Source organism: Mustelus asterias, chromosome 6 (genome assembly GCF_964213995.1).
Source record: "Mustelus asterias chromosome 6, sMusAst1.hap1.1, whole genome shotgun sequence".
NCBI lineage: Eukaryota > Metazoa > Chordata > Chondrichthyes > Carcharhiniformes > Triakidae > Mustelus > Mustelus asterias.
In genome coordinates this window covers 58,638,926-58,659,860 of record NC_135806.1, presented here as the reverse complement: position 1 = coordinate 58,659,860, position 20,935 = coordinate 58,638,926, and the positions used below count along the sequence as shown (strand labels likewise).

Genomic DNA, 20,935 nt, shown 5'->3' with positions numbered 1-20,935 from the left:
TCACTTAAGGACCTCATTCCACTGCCACCACAGGTATTCTACCACTGTCTGGGGAATGGCTATATGTCATTTGGGTATACCCTGACAGCTTTCCTGTGGGTTCAGGGGAGGCCATTTTGATTGGGTGCACTTTGCCCCATTGCGGGCACCCTTGGTGGCAAAGGTTACATTGGCTGAAAGAGCTGTACACCCTACACAACAACGCCACCCATCTTACTGGGCTCTGGCTGACTGGCCCTGGCGAGCCCACCCCATTCACATCTCTTCCCAGGCTTCCTTCATGTTGCTGCTCTGAGCCTCCTGCAGCCCCAGAAGTCAATACCACTCACAGTGACACTGTTTGGACTGATAACTGCCGACCAATCAAAGGGTTGTTGATCTCTTGACTTCTCAAGGCAATAGCAGGCAGGTAACAACCTGATTGACGTTTAATACAATTGGGACTCCGAGAAGTGGCCACTGTGGGTTTCCACTGGCTTTCTAGCTGGTGGATGGGACCATTACAGTGATCATTAACTTCAGTGCAAAATGTTCTTTTTCTGCAGAGTATTGACATTACTCAGTCAGCTATTCAAAATTACGTTAGATTTGCCCTTTTATTGGCAAGATCCTATTTTTTTTTCCAACTTGTGTTATGCTGGGTGTTTCCCACATTTGCTTATTTTAGTATCAAAAAGCACCAAAAAAGCATGAACTAAAATTTCACACTAAACAACACACTGCAACAGTAAACTCTCGGGCTGATTCTAACTCCCAGCTGAAAGTCCTACAGTCGAGTGGTGAAGTAAATGGAAAATGATTTTGATTTGATTTGTTATTGTTACATGTATTAGTATACAGTAAAAGTATTGTTTCTTGCGCACTATGTAGACAAAGCATACTGTTCATAGAGAAGGAAACGAGAGAATGTCGTAACTAGGGTGTAGAGAAAGATCAACTCAGTGCGAAGTAGGTCCATTCAAAAGTCTGACAGCAACAGGAAAGAAGCTGTTCTTGAGTCGATGGCTACATGATCTCAGACTTTTGTCTCTTTTTCCCGATGGAAGAAGGTGGAAGAGAGAATGTCCAGGGTGTGTGGGGTCCTTAATTATGCTGGCTGCTTTGCCGAGGCAGCGGGAAATGTAGACAGAGTCAATGGATAGGTGGCTGGTTTGCGTGATGGATTGGGCTACATTCACGACCTTGTGTAACTTCTTGCGGTCTTGGACAGAGCAGGAGCCATAACAAGCTGTGATACAACCAGAAAGAATGCTTTCTTTGGTGCATCTGTAAAAGTTGGTGACAGTCGTAGCAGACATGCAAAATTTCCTTAGTCTTCTGAGAAAGTAGATCCATTGACTGTTGGTGGACTTTCTCAACTATAGTGTCAGCATGAGATTGTTGGTGATCTGGACACCTAAAAACTTGAAGCTCTCGACCCTTTCTACTTCATCCCCATTGATGTAGACAGGGGCATGTTCTCCTCTACGCTTCCAGAAGTCGATGACAATCACCTTCATTTTGTTGACATTGAGGGAAAGATTATTGTCCCCGCACCAGTTCACCAGATTCGATGAGCCAAATGGCCTCCTTCTGCACTGTAGGATTCTATTCTATGTAAGATTTCTGATGCAGTTGCCACAATTTGAAGAGATGTAGCAGCAAAGTGCAAAACATTGTTTTGCCATTTCCACTCATACTGTGCTGCCCATTAACGCAATCGATGTTCAAGTGTAACAGCTGAGGAACTAATACTAATGAGATTCATGTATTCTAAATGGAAATAAAAGGCACTTAAATCATTGACATATTGATCATAATGGGACAAAATATAGCATGCTTCCTGACTCAATTGTGTACATTTACAGCTGAAACCAAGAATTTATAAATAAACCTGTTCCTTGGATGAAGAATTAATGGTTACAAATTAATAGTTGGGAATAAATCTATAAACAAAGAATGCGAGTGTACAATTTCGCTGACATTTCAGTGTGGTGTCACAAAGTTCTGAATATGTTGGACTAAGGCACATTGTACCTAAAAGGATAATCACCAGACATTCTCAATGAGCAGAAAAATGCTGGGAAATTCTGTTCATACATCCAAATTAAAGATATGGGCACAAAAAGATGAATTGCCTGTTAAAGGGGGTGAAATTATATGAACTTTTAAAATCTATTTCCCGTATTATTCAACGTCGAGTAAGGCAGAGGGAGAAATGGCAGGCAGAAATGAATTGAATGAAAACCCAATATCAAGTTAAGAAAATGATGTGGTGGAACAACACTGACCATCTGCTTGTTTCATGATTAAATGGAAATATGGCTGTGAGAAGGGTAGGCCAACTTGGTTGTTTTTGGAAATTTGCTATGCACAGTTTGCAGCTGCATGTCTTACTTTGCTACGTGACTACCCCTCAAAGATATATATATTTTAATTCATTCGTGGGACATGGGCGTCGCTGGCTGGCCAGCATTTATAGCCCATCCCAAGTTGCCCTTGGAGGGCAGTTGAGAGTCAACCACATTGCTGTGGCTCTGAAGTCACATGTAAGTCAGATCAGGTAAGGACAGCAGTATTCCTTCCCTAAGAGACATCAGTGAACCAGATGGGGTTTTTTCTAACAATCAACAATGGTTTCATAGGCATCGGTAGATTCTTAATTCCAGATATTTTTTATTGAAATCAAATTTCACCATTTGCCATGGTGGGATTCAAATCTGGGACCCCAGAACAGTAGCTGAGTTTCTGGATTAATAGTCTAGTGATAATACCACTCGTCCATCGCCTCCTCCAATTGGTAATAAATGCTTTGGGATATATGTGTTTATAAAAGATGCAATATTTAAGTGTAGGTCTTTATTTTTTTCTTTCTGATAGCTAAATCTTTATTTCCTTGCACTCTCTGTTTGGGAATGTAGCCCCAATTCTAACACCCAGCTAAGAGTCTTGAAAGCAGGAGCCAGGGCAATTGAATGGAAACTAGCCTGTGCTTTTGAGAATGAGGCCTAGCTTGGTAGGTCTCATAACTTGGTAACAGGGTGGTAACAGTGGCAGGTTTTGCCAGCCTCAGTGTCTTTCATCTCTGTTCACAGCCAAACCTAGTGTGAAGCTTGCATGCATTACGAGCTTGAAAAGCTACAGAGGTACTTGTCAGATGTCTGACCATCTGCAGTGGAATTCTCTGTTTTATATATTATTTGCTTTGGAACTTGCACAACTTTGCTGTTTGAATACTAGCTGGGCATCTGTTCAGTAAAAATAATAGCTCCTGAATGATATATTGTTCATCATGCATCAAGAGTTCAACTGATTACTTAATTTCATGTGTTAATGGAAGAACTAGAGTACCAGGGAAATTTGCATTGACAGGGTGGTGGTACATTGGTTGTAATGAGTTGATACTATGTTGGTGCAGCAATGATATAGGGCCATGAGGAGGATGGTAGAGGGGCATAAGTTGGCATGGGAGTATGAGGGGCCATGAAGGTGGGTGAGGCATGAGATGGCATGGCATGGGTAGGCATGGATTGGCCCTGGGAAGTGTCTGAGGGGTGAGAGCTAGTGGGCTATTGTTTGTTTTATTCTTTTTCTTGCAAGTTCCAGAGCACTGAGTCTGACCTTTCACAGAGCCTGCCTCTGGCCGGCAGCCCTTGGGCATTTTCTCCAGGATAAACGGAGAGTTAAATTTAGAACATCCACGGCACGTTCTCCCGGAGAGTTGGGACTTTCCCCCTGACTCTGTGCTCCCAATGCAAGAATGAAAAATCCAGACCAGAGTTTCAGTTTAATTTGTGAATATTTACAATTTTGATTCCTGTATTTGTAGCAGCATTCTGATATGTTACGATGGTAACAATTTTATTCCTTGCACATGAAGTACTGGTGCAATCAATTGCAAAATAATAAGAAATCTATTTATGACTATCCAAATTGAAGGTCTATTGAAGGTCCTGCACTTTATGAACACTTTATGGTTTCATTATTTCTGTAATTTATATCTGAAAATAATGTTTTAAGGGTGTGTAGTTCATTGCAATTTAAACCCAAGGGTTCGAATGTTTCAGTTTTTAAGAAGTCAGTGACTCTAAACTTAGCAACCTGTTTTTGTTCTGCTTTCAAGGTCACAATTGAGAAGATCAGAGGAAAACTTGTGTCAGATATAAGGTTCAACGAATATAATGGCAGAGAGGGTAAATCATCTACCCTATTTCTACGGCAGCATCACCCGGGATGAAGCAGAGGACTTTCTGACACAGGCTGGCAAGGCTGACGGTCTCTACCTTTTGCGTCAGAGTCGCAACTACCTTGGGGGCTTTGCTCTGTCGGTGGCATACAATAAAAAATGTCATCACTATACGATAGAAAGAGAATTAAGTGGAAGCTACGTCATAACTGGAGGAAAGTCCCACAAGAGTCCTGTAGATGTGATTGAGTACCATACTGAAGAGACTGATGGCCTCATCTGTCTTCTGAAAAAACCATGTAAGCGACCAATGGGAATCGAACCAAAGACTGGGCCATTTGAAGACCTGAAGGACCATCTGATCAGGGAATATGTTCAACAGACATGGAACTTACAGGTAGGAAAATGTTTTGTTGGCTTCTTATTTTAACGGAAGCATGTATGTTTGCATTGTATTCCATGATAGGATTCACTGGCAGGGTGAGCCTTGTGTATTTCACAGGCTGGGAGTGTTATCTATGGAGACAAGCTTCTGTACAGCAAAAAACGTTGGTATCATCTGACCTCCTATATTTGACCTTTACTTTTCATATCCTATAGGACAATCATCCTGTTAGTGAGTACGTAATGTTCAGCTCATTGCACCCTCTCATCTGGGGTAGATGTAGTTGAATCACTTGCAAAGAAAGAAGAACAAAGGAAATAAGAGAGAATGTGGGGCAAAAGTAGGTCATTCAATTTGATCATGCTTATCTTTACCTCCACTCCATTTACCCACCTTTGCTCCAAATCTTTGGATACACTTACCTAATAAATATCTATTTGTCACAGCTTTTGACACTTCAATTGACCCGGAAAGTTTTTTTTTCACAACATTAAAAGGAAAGACGTCAAAGAAAATGAAAAGCAAGATTGAATAGTTATAAACGGTGATACATGAATTTGATTTGGTCTAGAATTAAACCGCAAACTCTCCATAGGCTCGGATGACCATAGGATGTTCCCCATTTTGAGGGAGAGAACTGACTGGTGGTGATTTAACCTGAGGATCTCCATATCTTAGGCTAAGGGCAAGGTTGAATAACCTGAAGGCCTTCCTGAATATACTCAGCCAGTACGGGAATTGGACTGGCACTGTTGACATCACTCTCCATCACGAACCAGCCATCGAACCAACTGAGCTAACTGACTCCCCAGTGTAAACAACAAAGGATATCACAAACACATAACTTAGGCAAGAATTGCTTTTGATAAGTTCTGTTTGAAGAAAAGTGTTTGGCCCAGGTTTTGTTGCCAGAGTAATGGGAGTTTCAACATACACCAGTGTTGTTCAAAAATCTGTAACCACATGGCCTGGCATATGCCTCACTTCACTGTTATCGACAAGCAAGGGGACCAGCACTGGCACAATGAGTGTAGGTGGTGGACAATTAAACTATTAACTGGAGGAGGAGGCTACATAAACATTCCAATGCTGAATGACAGCAGAGCCCAGCACATGAATGAAGTGTTTGCATGCACCTTTAGCCAGAAGTGCCGAGTGGATGCTCCACCTTGGCCCCCTACTGAGACCACCACCATCATAGGTACCAGTCTTCAGCCAATTTGAATCACTTCACACAATATCCAGAAACATCTGGAAGCAGCATTGGATACAGCTAAGACTTTGGGCCCTGAGACCCTCCTGGCTGCAATACTGAAGACTTGTACTGCAGAACTACCCTCACTCCTAGCCAAGCTTTTCCAGTACAGCCATAACATTGCTATCTATCTGAAAATGTGGAAACATCCCCAGGTATGTCCTGTCCACGAATCACAAATTTGCAGAACGAATCCAATTCAGTCAAATACTGCTTCATCAGTCTACTCTCATTCATCAACAAAGTGATAGAAGTTTTATTGACAGTGCTTTCAAGCAGTACTTAGTCACCAATAACCTGCTCACCAATGCTCAGTTTTGGTTCAACCAGGGCCACTCGCCACCATTCAACTTCATTACATCCTTGGTCAAACATGGACAAAAATGCTGAATTTAAGAGGTGTGTTGAGGGTGACTGCTTTTGACACTCAAGCAGCATTTGGGCGAGTGCGGTATCAATGGGATCGAGCAAAACAGAAGTTAATGGGAATCAGTGAAAACTCTCCACTGATTGAGTCATACACAACACAAAGAAGATGGGTGAGCTCTTGGGGGAGGTCAATCATCTTACCTCCAGGACATCACTGCAGGAGTTCCTCAGGGCATTGTCCTAAGCCCACCCATCTTCAGCTGATTCACCAGTGACCTTCCTTCCATTGTAAGGTCAGAAGTGGGGTTATTCACTGATGATTCCACACTGTTAAGTACCATTTATGACTCCTGAGAAACTGAAGGAGGCCCTACCCACATGCAACAAGATTTGGGCAAATTTCAACTTTGGGCTAATGTGTGGTGGGAGTGTGATTTGTCAGCTAAGTGCCAGACAATGACCATCTCCAACAAGAGAGAATCTAACCATTTCTCCTGACACTCAATGGCATTAACATTGCAAAATCCCCTACTATCAAATCCTGAGGGTTACCATTGACCAGGAATTTGACAGGATCAGCCATATAAATACTGTGGCTACAGGTGTTGATCAGAGTCTGGGAATTCATGTGATGAGTAAATTGCCTCCCAAATCGCCAAGGCACAAGTCAGAGTGTGATGGAATATCCTCCACTTGTCTGGATGAGTACAAATCCAAAAACACTCAAGTTCAACACCATCCAAGATAAAGAAGCACGCTTGATCGTCACCCCATCCACTACCTTAAATATTTATTGCTTCCATCACCGATGCACAGCAGCAGCACTCTGTACCATCTACAAGATGCATGACAGAAACTCAGCAAGGCTCCTTTGACAGCATCTTTCAAACCCATACTTGGAGGGAACTTGCAAGTAGTGATTATAAATCTGCTGCCCTTGTTCTTCTCGGTGGTAGAAGTTGTAGGTTTGGAAGATGCTGTCGAAGATCATGTCACACACCATCCTGACTTGAAATGGGAGGCAGCACGGTGACACAGCGGCTAGCACCGCTGCCTCACAACGCAGGGACCCAGGTTCAATTCTTGCCTTGGGTGACTGTATGTGTGGAGTTTGCACATTCTCCCCTTGTCTGCGTGAGTTTCCTCTGGATGCTCCGGTTTCCTCCCACAGTCCAAAGGTGTGCAGGTTGGGATGCATTGGCCAAGCTAAATTGCCGCTTAGTGTCCAAAGATGTGCAGGTTAGAGTGGATTGGCCATGGTAAATGTGCAGAGTTATAGGAATAGGGTGGGGGAGTGGGCCTGGATGTGGAGCTCTTTCGGAAGATTGGTGCAAACACGATGAGCCAAATGGCCTCCTTCTCCACTGGAATAATTTTACGGAATATCACTGTTCTTTTACTGTTACTGGGTCAAAACCCAGAGCTCCCTCCCTAATGTGAAACAGTTAAAGGATTACAGGGTCAAAGGTAGGGTTCTGAAGAATGTGGAGGAACAGAGAGATCTTGGGGTTCATATCCATAGATCTCTGAAGGTTGCCACTCAAGTGGATAGAGCCGTGAAGAAGGCCTATAGTGTGTTGGCGTTCATTAACAGGGGGTTTGAGTTTAAGAGCCGTGGGGTTATGCTGCAACTGTACAGGACCTTGGTGAGACCACATTTGGAATATTGTGTGCAGTTCTGGTCACCTCACTATAAGAAGGATGTGGAGACACTGGAAAGAGTGCAAAGGAGATTTACCAGGATGCTGCCTGGTTTGGAGGGTAGGTCTTATGAGGAAAGGTTGAGGGAACTTGGGCTTTTCTCTTTGGAGCGGAGGAGGTTGAGAGGAGACTTGATAGAGGTTTATAAGATGATGAGGGGGATAGATAGAGTGAACGTTCAAAGACTATTTCCTCGGGTGAATGGAGTGGTAACTAGGGGGCATAACTATAGAGTTCATGGTGGGATATATAGGAAGGATGTCCGAGGTAGGTTTTTTACTCAGAGAGTGGTTGGGGTGTGGAATGGACTGCCTGCAGTGATAGTGGAGTCAGACACTTTAGCAACATTTAAGAAGCTATTGGATGGTATTTCGGGATGATAGGGAGGAAATAGCTTGATCTGGGTTTCAGACAAAGCTCGGCACAACAACGTGGGCCGAAGGGCCTGTTCTGTGCTGTACTGTTCTAAGATTGCTTAACCCCTTCTGCTCAAGGGTGATTGGGGAGAGGTAATAAATGCTCGACTTTCCACTGATAATTGCATCAGAGTGAATAAAAAATTAAAACTGTTCAGCAATTTCTGGTGAGGAAGAGATAAACCAGGAATTGCAGAAGGAGGCCATTCGGCCCATCAAGTCTGCACCAACCACAATCCCACCCAGGTCCCATTCCCGTAACCCCACATATTTACCCTGCTAATCCTCTGTCAATTTCGCATGGCCAATCAACCTAATCCGCACATCTTTGGACTGTGGGAAGGAACCGGAGCACCCACGCAGACAGCGTGCCGTCTTGCGAAAATTCCAGCTTACCCCGAACTTCCCCATGTATTTTAAGAAAGTGTTTCATTTCCACATGATTTGCCTGTTAAAATTATCACGGAAAGTTAGGGTTAGTACTCAGTGTTTTGTTTTAACGAAATTGTACTTTCCTGCAATGCCACAAACTCTCCTCAGCCAGAATAGTAACAACTGCAACTGTGAAGTCTCACTTCTACAGGTAGTCAATTGGTCTTAGTGATTTTTAAAAATTTATTTCTTTACACTTTGTTTCCGTTTCTTTTGTCTTTCTTTCCAGTCTTTCTTTCCTCCTCTTTCTGTATCTGATTTGATTCCAATTCACCATATTTTCTTCTCCTCATTCCTCAACTTCTTTTTCACTAAGTCCCGGTTGTCTGATGTCTTCGCCATGCTGTTATCAGCTCGCACCTCCAGTAATTTTCAGGACAAAACCTTTACAAGGATTGGGGGAAAAGTCTAAATAACACTGTGAGATGTCTCCTTGCAACAAAATCTGAGCCAGATACAGGATGTTTAGAATTCTTACAGTGCAGAAGGAGGCCATTTGGCCCATCGAGCCTGCACCAACAACAATCTGACCCAAGCCCTATCCCCATAACCCCATGTATTTACCCCTCTAGTCCCCATAATACTAAGGAGCCAATCAACCTAATCTGTGCATCTTTGGACTGTGGGAGGAAACCAGAGCACCCCTGCAGACACAGGAAGAACATGCAAACTCCACTCAGACAGGAACCTGAGGCCAGAATTGAACCCAGGTCCCTGCCGCTGTGGGGCAGCAGTGCTAACCACTGTGTCACACAATGTAACATCACAATTGACTGGTGCTCTATCTTAGCATGTATATTGTGCTCATCTGTTTCCCAACAGAGGATTTTCATTTTCAGGCTGCACAGTACAGTAATTGATGGCTTATCTACAAACTACTGAAATTGAAACTAATGAAAGAAGTTGGGGTAGCAATATCAGTGTCAGTGCACATTTATAAAACAAAACTTCATTACAAAAGGGAATAGTACTGGAGGACTGATGGACAGCTAATACGATTCCTATATCTAAAAAGGGAGATAGAACAACTCCATGGAATTACAGGTCAATTAGTTTAACATCAGTAGTCGGAAAGACAATGGATTCCTTAATGAAAGATATAATAGATATAACATCTGACAGCGTACTGAAAATATAATAATGTGTAAACAACGTAGGTTCCAAAATGGCAGGTCATGATTGAACAAACTCTTTGAATTCTTGGATAGATAAGGATAATGCAGTAGATATAATGGCCTGAGTTTTAACCTAAAAGATGTAGGTTTGAGGTTGGGTATGGGGTTAAAATCCAATAAATCTGCTTCCTGACACGCACCTGCCTCCAGGCTGCCCATTTCTGGCTTTAACTGAAATTAGAAGTTATTAGAAGTGGTTGGCACAGAGTCGATGGGCTGAATAGCCTCCTTCTGCACTGTAGGGTTCTATGACATAAGCAGCCAACTCATTCGAAGGAAGCAGGTTAGAATTTTGAATATAACAATGAGGCTGGGAGTAGCTTTTGACTTTACCCGTCTCAGCCAGATTTTCCAAACATGGGAATCCCGGCAACTTGATCAAGATGAGGACTTGGTGGATCCGGGAGATAGGTGCCTTCACATGTCCTACCTCCTGGATGCAGGTCTGAAAAAACTTTGCAAGTGAACAGGCACTCCTCCAGCGACCTGTGTCAAAAGGCCTTGATTCTTCCACAAGTCCTCTGGCCTCTCCCTCTCCCTTGGGGCCACCAACAGGCCCCAATTTCCCCTCCAACCCCCCACAGGGCCTCTGATCCACCTTCATCAGAAGGCCTCCCGGCCTACCCACGTGACCACCAAATCCAGAGGCCTTTGGCCTCTAATATCCACCCCCTTCCCCCACCCCAGCCACCATAAGGCTTCTGACTGCTCGCCCAATCTGAGGTATTCTGACAAACCAGCTCCTTGCAGGTCAGGTATGTAAGAATCTGCTCCAATATATTTGGATTTCTAAAAAGTGTAAAATAAGATACTGCATGCTGAACTCATGACTAAGGTCAGAAACTATGGAATCAGAGGACCTATAGCAGAAGGAATGTCAAATTGGCCACAAGACGGTAAACAAAGAATAAAAATTAAATATATTCAGATTAGCAAATAGTGGGAAGTGACGTGTTTCAAGGATTGGTGATGGGAGCACTGATGTTCATTATTTACTTAAACAATTTTATATCAGAAATCAGTTATAATTTCAATATTTGTGAACGACACTAGATATAGTTAATACAGCATGAGCATGTGACAAAATACAGAAAGACACTAATACATTTTCAGGATAGGTATGTAATTGGCAAATGAACTTCTTTTAGGTAAGACTGGGGGTAACACAATTTGGTGGGAAGAATAAAGAGGCCACACAATTCCTTGAAAATAAGGCCAGGATTCTTTGCTCCCAAATCAGGTCACATGAAATTTCCCAGCTCACTGCACCCATCTCAGGAGAACCTCTTCTGAATGGCAGGATCTACTTTCCGGGAGAGCAGAGCATTGTTGTGGGTTAAAATTGAGCATGGACTTTGGTTTTAGAAAACTGGAACTGAAAGATAGATAAATCATGTTAAGGTATTTTGAGAACTTTGGTTAGACTATACTTGGAGCATTGTGAATAGTACTGTTCTCCATATTATCAAAAGTGATGAAGAGGCACCAGAGAAGAAGCAATAAAAATTTACCAGAATGATGTGTCTTTTAAGAGACTCCTGGATGAGTACATGGGACTTAATAGGATGGAGGGTTATAGGTAGGGATATGTTGGGCACAACTTGTGGGGCCGAAGGGCCTGTTTTGTGCTGTAGTTTTCTATGTTTCTATTATGCCAGAAATGAGAAGTTATACCTATCAGGAAACTTTTCTTTTATAAATAAGAGACTGAGAGGTGATCTAGAAAGAAAGAAAGAAAGAAACCCTACAGTACAGAAAGAGGCCATTCGGCCCATCGAGTCTGTACCGACCACAATCCCACCCAGGCCCTACCCCCATATCCCTACATATTTACCCACTAATCCCTCAAACCTCCGCATCTCAGGACACTAAGGGCAATTTTTAGCATGGCCAATCAACCTAACCAGCACATCTTTGGACTGTGGGAGGAAACCGGAGCACCCGGAGGAAACCCACGCAGACACGAGGAGAATGTGCAAACTCCACACAGACAGTGGCCCAAGCCTGGAATTGAACCCAGGTCCGTGGAGCTGTGAAGCAGCAGTGCTGACCACTGTGCTACCGTGCCGCCCGAACCAAACCAGGGTTCATATAAAGAAGAGTTCCATTTGTGAGCAAGATCAGAACAAGGAACCTTAAATAAAGATAGTCACTGATAGATCCATGGGAAATTCAAGAAAAACATCTTTATTCACAGAATAATTAGAATATAGAACCCCCTTCTATAGGGAGTAGCTTTGGCGACTAACAGAATGGTAAGTGAGATAAGCACATGATGGCAAAAGATATCAAAGGATATGTTAAAGAGGTTAAATGAAGAAGGGTTGGCATGGACATGTTGAGCCTATTTCTGTGCTGCAAATATTTTGTAATGCTGTGCGCTTTGTAATACATTGCACGACATGACCTGGATCATTCTGATTCACCATTTGTAGATTGTCACCATCGCCTCCTGCTTCCTCCACACACCTCAACAAAATGACATCTTAATGCAGAACTGATGGAATTCATGGGAAGCTTGTTCTGGGTTTAGAGTGGAAACCACACTTGCCGTGGAGCGGTGCTGCCTTTTTCTTTAATACTATTTGAGTATTGCTGAAAAGGCTGGCACTTATGGTGGTGGGCCATACTTGTGATTTAGAACATAGAACAGTACAGCAGAGAACAGGCCCTTCGGCCCACGATGTTGTGCCGAGCTTTATCTGAAACCAAGATCAAGCTATCCCACTCCCTATCATCCTGGTGTGCTCCATGTGCCTATCCAATAACCGCTTAAATGTTTCTAAAGTGTCTGACTCCACGATCACTGCAGGCAGTCCATTCCACACCACAACCACTCTCTGCGTAAAGAACCTACCTCTGATATCCTTCCTATATCTCCCACCATGAACCCTATAGTTATGCCCCCTTGTAATAGCTCCATCCACCCGAGGAAATAGTCTTTGAACGTTCACTCTATCTATCCCCTTCATCATTTTATAAACCTCTATTAAGTCTCCCCTCAGCCTCCTCCGCTCCAGAGAGAACAGCCCTAGCTCCCTCAACCTTTCCTCATAAGACCTACCCACCAAACCAGGCAAACCTGGTAAATCTCCTCTGCACTCTTTCCAGCGCTTCCACATCCTTCTTATAGTGAGGTGGCCAGAACTGCACACAATATTCCAAATGTGGTCTCACCAAGGTCCTGTACAGTTGCAGCATAACCCCACAGCTCTTAAACTCCAACCCCCTGTTAATAAAAGCTAACACACTATAGGCCTTCTTCACAGCTCTATCCACTTGGGTGACAACCTTTAGAGATCTGTGGATATGGACCCCAAGATCTCTCTGTTCCTCCACAGTCTTCAGAACCCTACCTTTGACCCTGAAATCCACATTTAAATTAGTCCTACCAAAATGAATCACCTCACATTTATCAGGGTTAAACTCCATTTGCCATTTTTCAGCCCAGCTTTGCATCCTATCTATGTCTCTTTGCAGCCTACAACAGCCCTCCACCTCATCCACTACTCCACCAATCTTGGTGTCATCAGCAAATTTACTGATCCACCCTTCAGCCCCCTCCTCTAAGTCATTAATAAAATCACAAAGAGCAGAGGACCAAGCACTGATCCCTGTGGCACTCCACTAGCAACCTGCCTCCAGTCCGAAAATTTTCCATCCACCACCACCCTCTGTCTTCAATCAGATAGCCAGTTACCTATCCAATCGGCCAACTTTCCCTCTATCCCACACCTCCTGATATAACTGAATAGTTTACTAGGGCAGCGGACAGCTAAGAGCCTTTATCACATTGACGCTGAACTGGAATCACAGATAGGGCAGTTGGGGTAAGGTCAGCAAGTTGCATTTCCCAAAGATAAATAGTGAACCAGCTGGGCTTTTACAACAATCCAATGGCTTTATTTCCACTTTTAAAAATGTAATCCAAATTCTCAAAGTGATTGGATTAGAACTCATATTCTCCGAATTGTTCGATGTACGGATAAAGAATCGCGTTTTTTATCTGCAGGGCTGATCATACATTCTTTACAATTAGAAATATTTTTGAATTGTGGATCAGAACAACCAATTTCACTCTGTCTTGACACAGTGGTTAGCACTGCTGCCTCACAGCGCCAGGGACCCAGGTTTGAATCCCAGCTTAGGTCACTGTCTGTGTGGAGTATGCACATTCTCCCCGTGTCTGCATGGGTTTCTTCTGGGTGCTCCGGTTTCCTCCCACAGTCCAAAATGTGCAGGTTAGGTTGATTGGCCACGCTAAATTGCCCCTAAGTGTCGGGGGAACTAGCTAGGGTAAATGCATGGGGTTGTGGGGATAGGGCCTAGGTGGGATTGTGCCAAATGGCCTCCTTCTGCACTGTAGGACTCTATGATTCTGTGATTCTATGATCCCACTGCTAACCTGCCATGTTGGATATGAATCCTGCCATCATGTGATAAGCATGTGAAAATTAGCATTTTTTTCATTACTGATCATTCTCGATAATAACATTGTCTTCATTAAATATTTAAAACATATTGTGGAAATGAGATGGTCTCATAGCTATTGTTGGAGAGAATATCTGAGCAGTGGCCTTAAACGAACAGGGCAAATTGGCCACACAATAATACATTCTTACCTAGATTATTTGGACAATGCCATATGCAATGAGTAAGTAGTAATATTAAAAATGGTACAGTCTGCTTGTGATTGTGTCATGTGAGGATCCTGTCATGTGTCATAATTCGTGTGAAAAACTTGCCCCTTACATCTCTTTTAAACTTTCCCCCTCACTCTCAACCTATGCTTCCTAGTAATTGACCTTTCGACCTGGGAAAAAGACTCTGACTATCCATTCTATCTAAGCCTATCATAATCTTGTAAACCTCTATCAGGTATCCCCTCATCCTCTGAAGCTCCAATTAAAATCAAATGCAAGTTTGCTCAAGCTTTCTTCATAGTACATATCCTCCAAACCAGGCAACATCCTGGTAATTCCCTTCTGCATCCTTTCCAATGCATTAACATCCTTCTGGTGGTGACCAGAATTGTACACAATACTCCAAATGCAGCCTAACCAACGTCTTATACAGTATTAATCCCAAGTGAGCACTACAAAATAGCAGGTTGACACATAAACTTAACATAAATATGGCTCCTAATTTGAATTATTGCCAATATGTATAAACACCTTCAGACTATAAAATAACCAGAGTAGCCAGCTGCTTGTCTGAAGTCTCAAACTTTCTGAATAAGCCTTTTTTGAACCAGTCACTCTCACTGGTACAATTAACAATCAAAGTCATTTTGAATTCAGATGAACTTACTCTTCAATAAGACATATGACTAGCGGACAAGGTCAGTCGGTCGTTATTCAGCAATCTTTGGACATAGGTTGAGTCCTAACTCAGCTTGGATTCCCTATAACTGAGACAGAGGTACTAATAGAACCATATTGGATATTAAGAGTATAATTTCCTTCTATATATTTGTTTGAAGATCCAAGATTTGCTGATAAGGTCAAATTAGAAATTGCAGGCATCTTTATTACACTATTGACATGTTATGATTACTTTAGTTACTATCTATAACTTCATGTATAAGCTGTAGCCTATAACTACAGGGCAGCACAGTGGCACAGTGTCAGGGACCTCACAGTGCCAGGGACCTGGGTTCGATTCCCGGCTTGGGTCACTGTCTGTGTGGAGTTTGCACATTCTCCCCGTATCTGCGTGGGTTTCCTCCGGGTGCTGCGGTTTCCTCCCACAGTCTGAAAGATGTGCAGTTTAGGTGTATTGACCCGAACAGGCGCCAGAGTGTGGCAACTAGGGGAACTTCACAATAACTTCATTGCAGTGTTAATGTAAGCCTTACTTGTGACTAATAAATAAACTTTTTAACTTTTAGCTGGATTCAATAAAAGACCTGTATTTTAGAAGCATCAAATCTCAAATATATATTATCTTGTGGATCCACATATACACACAACTCTAGGGGTCTGAGTTAGACATCTGAGGGCTGATATTGGAGAATTCCACAATAATGAATTCTGCTACAATATAACCCCATGAACGTCTATCCTAAGATAACATAGTTAACTTGGAAATTCCTGGCAGAGAAGACTTTTAATATGAGGACCTTGTTTAAGACAACATTCCTTTTAATATTTAGTGATTTCTTTCAGTTGAGATTCTAAGATAACAATAAGTTCAAGGGGACAAATTTATTTTGTGGGGACTTGATAAGGATAGTTGAATCATTAACACGGAATAGTCATTTGGAAATTGTCACCGGAGACAGAAGGTGACTGGGCTCAAGTTCCACTCCATGAACTCGAGCACAAAATCCATGGGCTGACATGTCACCATTACACCTATCTGAGAGGGCCTGTCCTACATTTCATCTGCAAGTTCAGACAATGCTGCGAACCCTGCGCTTGTTAGAAAATTTTAAACTGCTAAATTTTAAATTATTTACATTTTGCTTACTTTTCCTTTGTTGCTGTTTTTCTCAAACTATTCATCCAATCACCCTTTCCCTCCCTTTGGTTCTCTTTGCACGAGTGATTTAACATTACATTCACCCACTCTCAGTCCTTCCTCTGTCCAGATCTTCATCCTTTAATTTAATGGGTTAGGGATGTACTTAATTTGTCCCATTGTTCATCAAGCTCCAAAATGCCCTATTGCCCTCACTGTAATGTTACCAACTTGCCCTTCCAGCATCTTTGAGTCAAAATTTTAAATACCTAAACATGCAAGACATACTAACATCAGGGCACACTGCGAATTGACCCATACCAACACATTCTGGGTCAATGCATTTCCGGTGAGAAAATACAGGAAATATTCTCAATTAGAAATAACAAGGAGCAATTCCACTGGAGCTTTCATAATTTCCTGACATAACAATAATGGAAATTTGATGGAAATTTATCCAAATGGGTGTGAAAGGCCATTCACGCCATTTCTCTGAGGTTTGCATCAAGTTACAGCAGTAGATTGGAAGTCCTGCAGTAATTCCTCAAATATCATGGTTAGCAATGAGACAGAAATAGCTTTTTTCTGAGAACTAGTTTTATCCAATAATGGAGGTAGTTAAATTGCGTATCTACTATGTGCAAAGTTTTAAGACTGGTATTTTCTACAATTTTGATGGTGTCATTTCGACATGGCATCATTACATGTCACTTATGGCAGTTGTGCATTACTTACAATTTCAATTCAATTTTTAAAATCTAAAAAACACAACCTTTGGTATCATTAAAAGTGACTATCAAGTTATCAGTCTGTCATTAAAAACGTAACTTGTTCACTAATGCCCTTCAAGGAAAGGAAACTTGCTGTTTGATGCGCTACTCAAACACGAGGCCTGAAGCTCGGTAAATGAAAGGCTTTTATTTGCTGTAATGAAGCAGCCAGTACTTATATACACTATCCCAGACTGAAGGGGTCCCGGCCAGAGCAGGGACTCTTATACCTCTCCCAGGAGGCGGAGCCCGACTGGGATGTGCCACAACACTACAATACAAAGGTGTAACAACCCCACCCTAACCCCAACAGCAACAATAGCACAATCCAACAGTAACATATGTACATCCTTGTAGTACTGGCCAGCCCCTGGCTCAGTACTATCCAGTGGGAACCAACGATGGTTCACCACATTCACCCCTCCTTTGAGAACAAAGGCCGGCGGGGTACAAAAACAGAATAAAGTGTCAGCAGTCTATAAGTTCAGACGGTCAGGGGGACCGCACCGTCGTTGTGACCTCCTCAATACCGGCGGTGACACCGGAGTAGGCACTTGCGGTGGCGTTCTCCCCAAGGCGGCGTCCAGCTGTTCTTCCACGGACTCACAGGCCGGTTGACCCTGAGGCGACGGTAGTCCATGGGATGCTGACACGCCCTGCAGTGGCGACCATCTTCTGGGCTCAGGCAAGCTGTACATGGGAGTAAAATGGTTAAGCAACGGTCCCGATGCTGCCCGCACCGTGTCCGGGGAAGAAACAAGAGATAAAGGGTTTGTAATAGGGGGTATGGGAGCGACAGGGGTTGCTACGTCCCCTGCTGGTGCCAGGTCTCGGATCGAGACCGTATCCTTTCGCCCGTCAGGGTATGCCACATAGGCATACTGAGGGTTGGCGTGGAGGAGATGGACCTGTTCGACCAACGGGTCGGACTTGTGGGCCCTTACATGTCACCGCAGGAGGACGGGTCCTGAGTACGTCAATCAAGATGGTAATGAGGTCCCCGAGGAAGACTTCCGAGGGAATGAGAACATCCTCTCGTGGGGAGCAGCATTGGTTGCCGTACACAGGAGGGAGCGAATAGAATGGAGCGCATCAGGGAGCACCTCTTGCCAACGGGAGACTGGAAGACCTTTTGACTTCAACGCCAGTAAGACAGCCTTCCAGACAGTAGCATTCTCGCGTTCCACCTGTCCATTACCCCTAGGGTTGTAGCTCGTGGTCCTACTAGAGGCAATCCCGTATGAGAGCAGGAATTGCCTCAAGTCATCGCTCATGAACGACGAGCCCCTGTCGCTATGGATGTAACCGGGGTACCCGAACAGGGTAGAGAGATCACGGAATGCCTTGATAACCGTGGCAGCGGATGTATCAGAGCAGGGAACAACAAAAGGGAACCGAGAGTACTCGTCAATGATATTGAGGAAGTACACATTCCGATCTGTTGAGGGAAGGGGGCCCTTAAAATCGACACTCAGTCTCTCGAAGGGACGAGTGGCCTTGACTAAATGTGCCCGGTCAGGTCGGTAAAAGTGCGGTTTGCATTCCGCGCAAACCCGACAGCTCCTTGTTACTGACCTGACGTCCTCCACCGAGTAAGGCAGGTTGCGGGCTTTTATAAAGTGGTAGAGCCGAGTGACCCCAGGATGGCATAGGTCATTATGGAGGGCCTGCAAACGGTCCTCCTGTATACTAGCGCATGTTCCACGCGAGAGGGCATCCGAGGGCTCATTGAGTTTCCCTGGACGGTACATGATGTCGTAGTTATAGGTGGAGAGTTCAATTCTCCACCGCAAGATCTTGTCATTCTTGATCTTGCCCCTCTGCGTGTTGTTAAACATGAACGCCACGGACCGCTGGTCCGTGATCAGGGTGAACCGTTTTCCTGCCAAGTAATGGCGCCAGTGCCTGACGGCCTCCACAATGGCCTGGGCCTCCTTTTCCACCACTGAATGCCGAATTTCGGGGCCTTGGAGGGTGCGGGAAAAAAATGCGACGGGCCTGCCTACCTGGTTAAGCGGCCAGGGCGAAATCAGATGCATCGCTCTCCACCTGAAAGGGGATGGACTCATCTACAGCGTGCATCATAGCTTTCGCGACGTCGGCTTTCAATTTATCGAAGGCCAATCGGGCCTCTGGCGTTAAGGGAAAATTCGTGGACTTAATGAGCGGACGGGCTTTGTCCGCGTAGTTGGGAACCCACTGCGCATAATAAGAGAAGAAGCCTAAGCATCTTCTCAGTGCTTTTGCACTAGCAGGCAAGGGAAGTTCAGAAAGGGGGCGCATACGGTCTGGATCAGGGCCAATGACCCCGTTTTCCACCACGTATCCTAGGATGGCTAAACGGCGCGTACGAAACACACACTTCTCCCTGTTGTAGGTCAAGTTCAGGCGAGATGCAGTGCGTAGGAAGTTCAGGAGATTCGTGTCGTGGTCCTGCTGGTCATGGCCGCAGATGGTGACATTATCCAGGTACGGGAAGGTAGCCCGCAGCCCGTTCTGGTCCACCATTCGGTCCATAGCACGCTGGAAGACCGAGACCCCATTGGTGACACCAAAGGGAACTCTGAGAAAATGATACAAGCGACCATCCACCTCAAAAGCCGTGTATTGTTGGTCCTCTGGGCGAATGGGGAGTTGGTGGTAGGCAGACTTGAGGTCTATGGTGGTGAACACCCGGTACTGCGCAATCTGATTGACCATATCAGATATGCGCGGGAGAGGATACGCATCCAGCTGCGTATATCGGTTAATGGTCTGACTGTAGTCAATGACCATCCGGGGTTTGTTCCCGCTCTTGACCACCACGACCTGCGCCCTCCACGGACTAGCGCTGGGTTGTATGATCCTTTCTTTGAGGAGCCGCTGAACCTCAGATCTAATGAAGATCCGATCCTCAGCGCTGTAACGCCTACTTTTAGTCGCGATGGGCTTGCAGCCTGGCACAAGATTCTGGAACAAGGAGGGTGTGGTGATCTTCAGCGTCGAGAGGCTGCAGGCGGGGCACGTTGGGCAATTTGGAGGCTGCTGCTGTTTTCCCACTGCCAGTGAAGGGAGTGGCCCACCGTACTGTAGGATTACACTCCTCAAGTGGACCATGAAGTTTAGTCCGAGAAGTATTGGCGCGCAAAGATATGGCAACATGAGGAGCTTGAAACGCTCGTAAACTGTGCCTTGCACTTTCAAGGTTACCACGCAACTCCCTAGCACGGCAACAGACCGGGACCTTGATGCCATAGAGATTGTCTGTTTGGCAGGTTGAATCTGGAGTCCACACCGCTTCACAGTGTCTGGGTGGATAAAGCTCTCAGTGTTCCCGCTGTCGAACAGACAATAAATCACGTGGTCATTTACCTGGATATTCATCATAGATCTGTCAAGTCTATGAGGCTTGGCCTGGTCCAGGATGATCGACGCCACCGTTGGTTCATGAGCGCCACTGCAGGCAGCTGAAATCGATGAGGAGGACCCCTGCTGGTCGTTCGTGGTCAGTGTCAACCAACATGGCCGCTCCCATGAGTCGCACGTGGGTGAGGGTGCCAAACTCAGCGACCCCTGGTGGTCACACTCCTCCAACTCCGTCGACCGTAATGGCGTCGTCCTGGCCTCGCACGTGGACGAACCCCGCGATGACTTCGACGACGAAAACCCGAGCTCTGAAGAATCGCAGGCCGCACTGCCGTTCCTGGGTTTAGATCGACACACTTTTGAATAGTGCCCTTTTTTACCGCATGCGGTGCACAACACAGCTTTAGCGGGACACCGTTGCCGAGTATGCTTCGCTCCCCCACAGAAATAGCACCGCGGG

General features: G+C 44.6%; 1 protein-coding gene across 2 annotated transcripts in view; it reads left to right on the top strand.

Moving 5' to 3' along the window:
* syk (spleen tyrosine kinase) overlaps positions 1–20,935 on the top strand; it is a 138,755-nt gene that overhangs the window by 49,020 nt on the left and 68,800 nt on the right. For both annotated transcript variants that reach the window (XM_078214362.1, XM_078214361.1), the window contains exon 2: positions 4,103–4,562. In XM_078214362.1, the coding sequence (XP_078070488.1) occupies positions 4,161–4,562 (402 nt within the window). In that variant the 5' untranslated portion in view covers positions 4,103–4,160. The remainder of the gene's footprint in view (positions 1–4,102; positions 4,563–20,935) is intronic.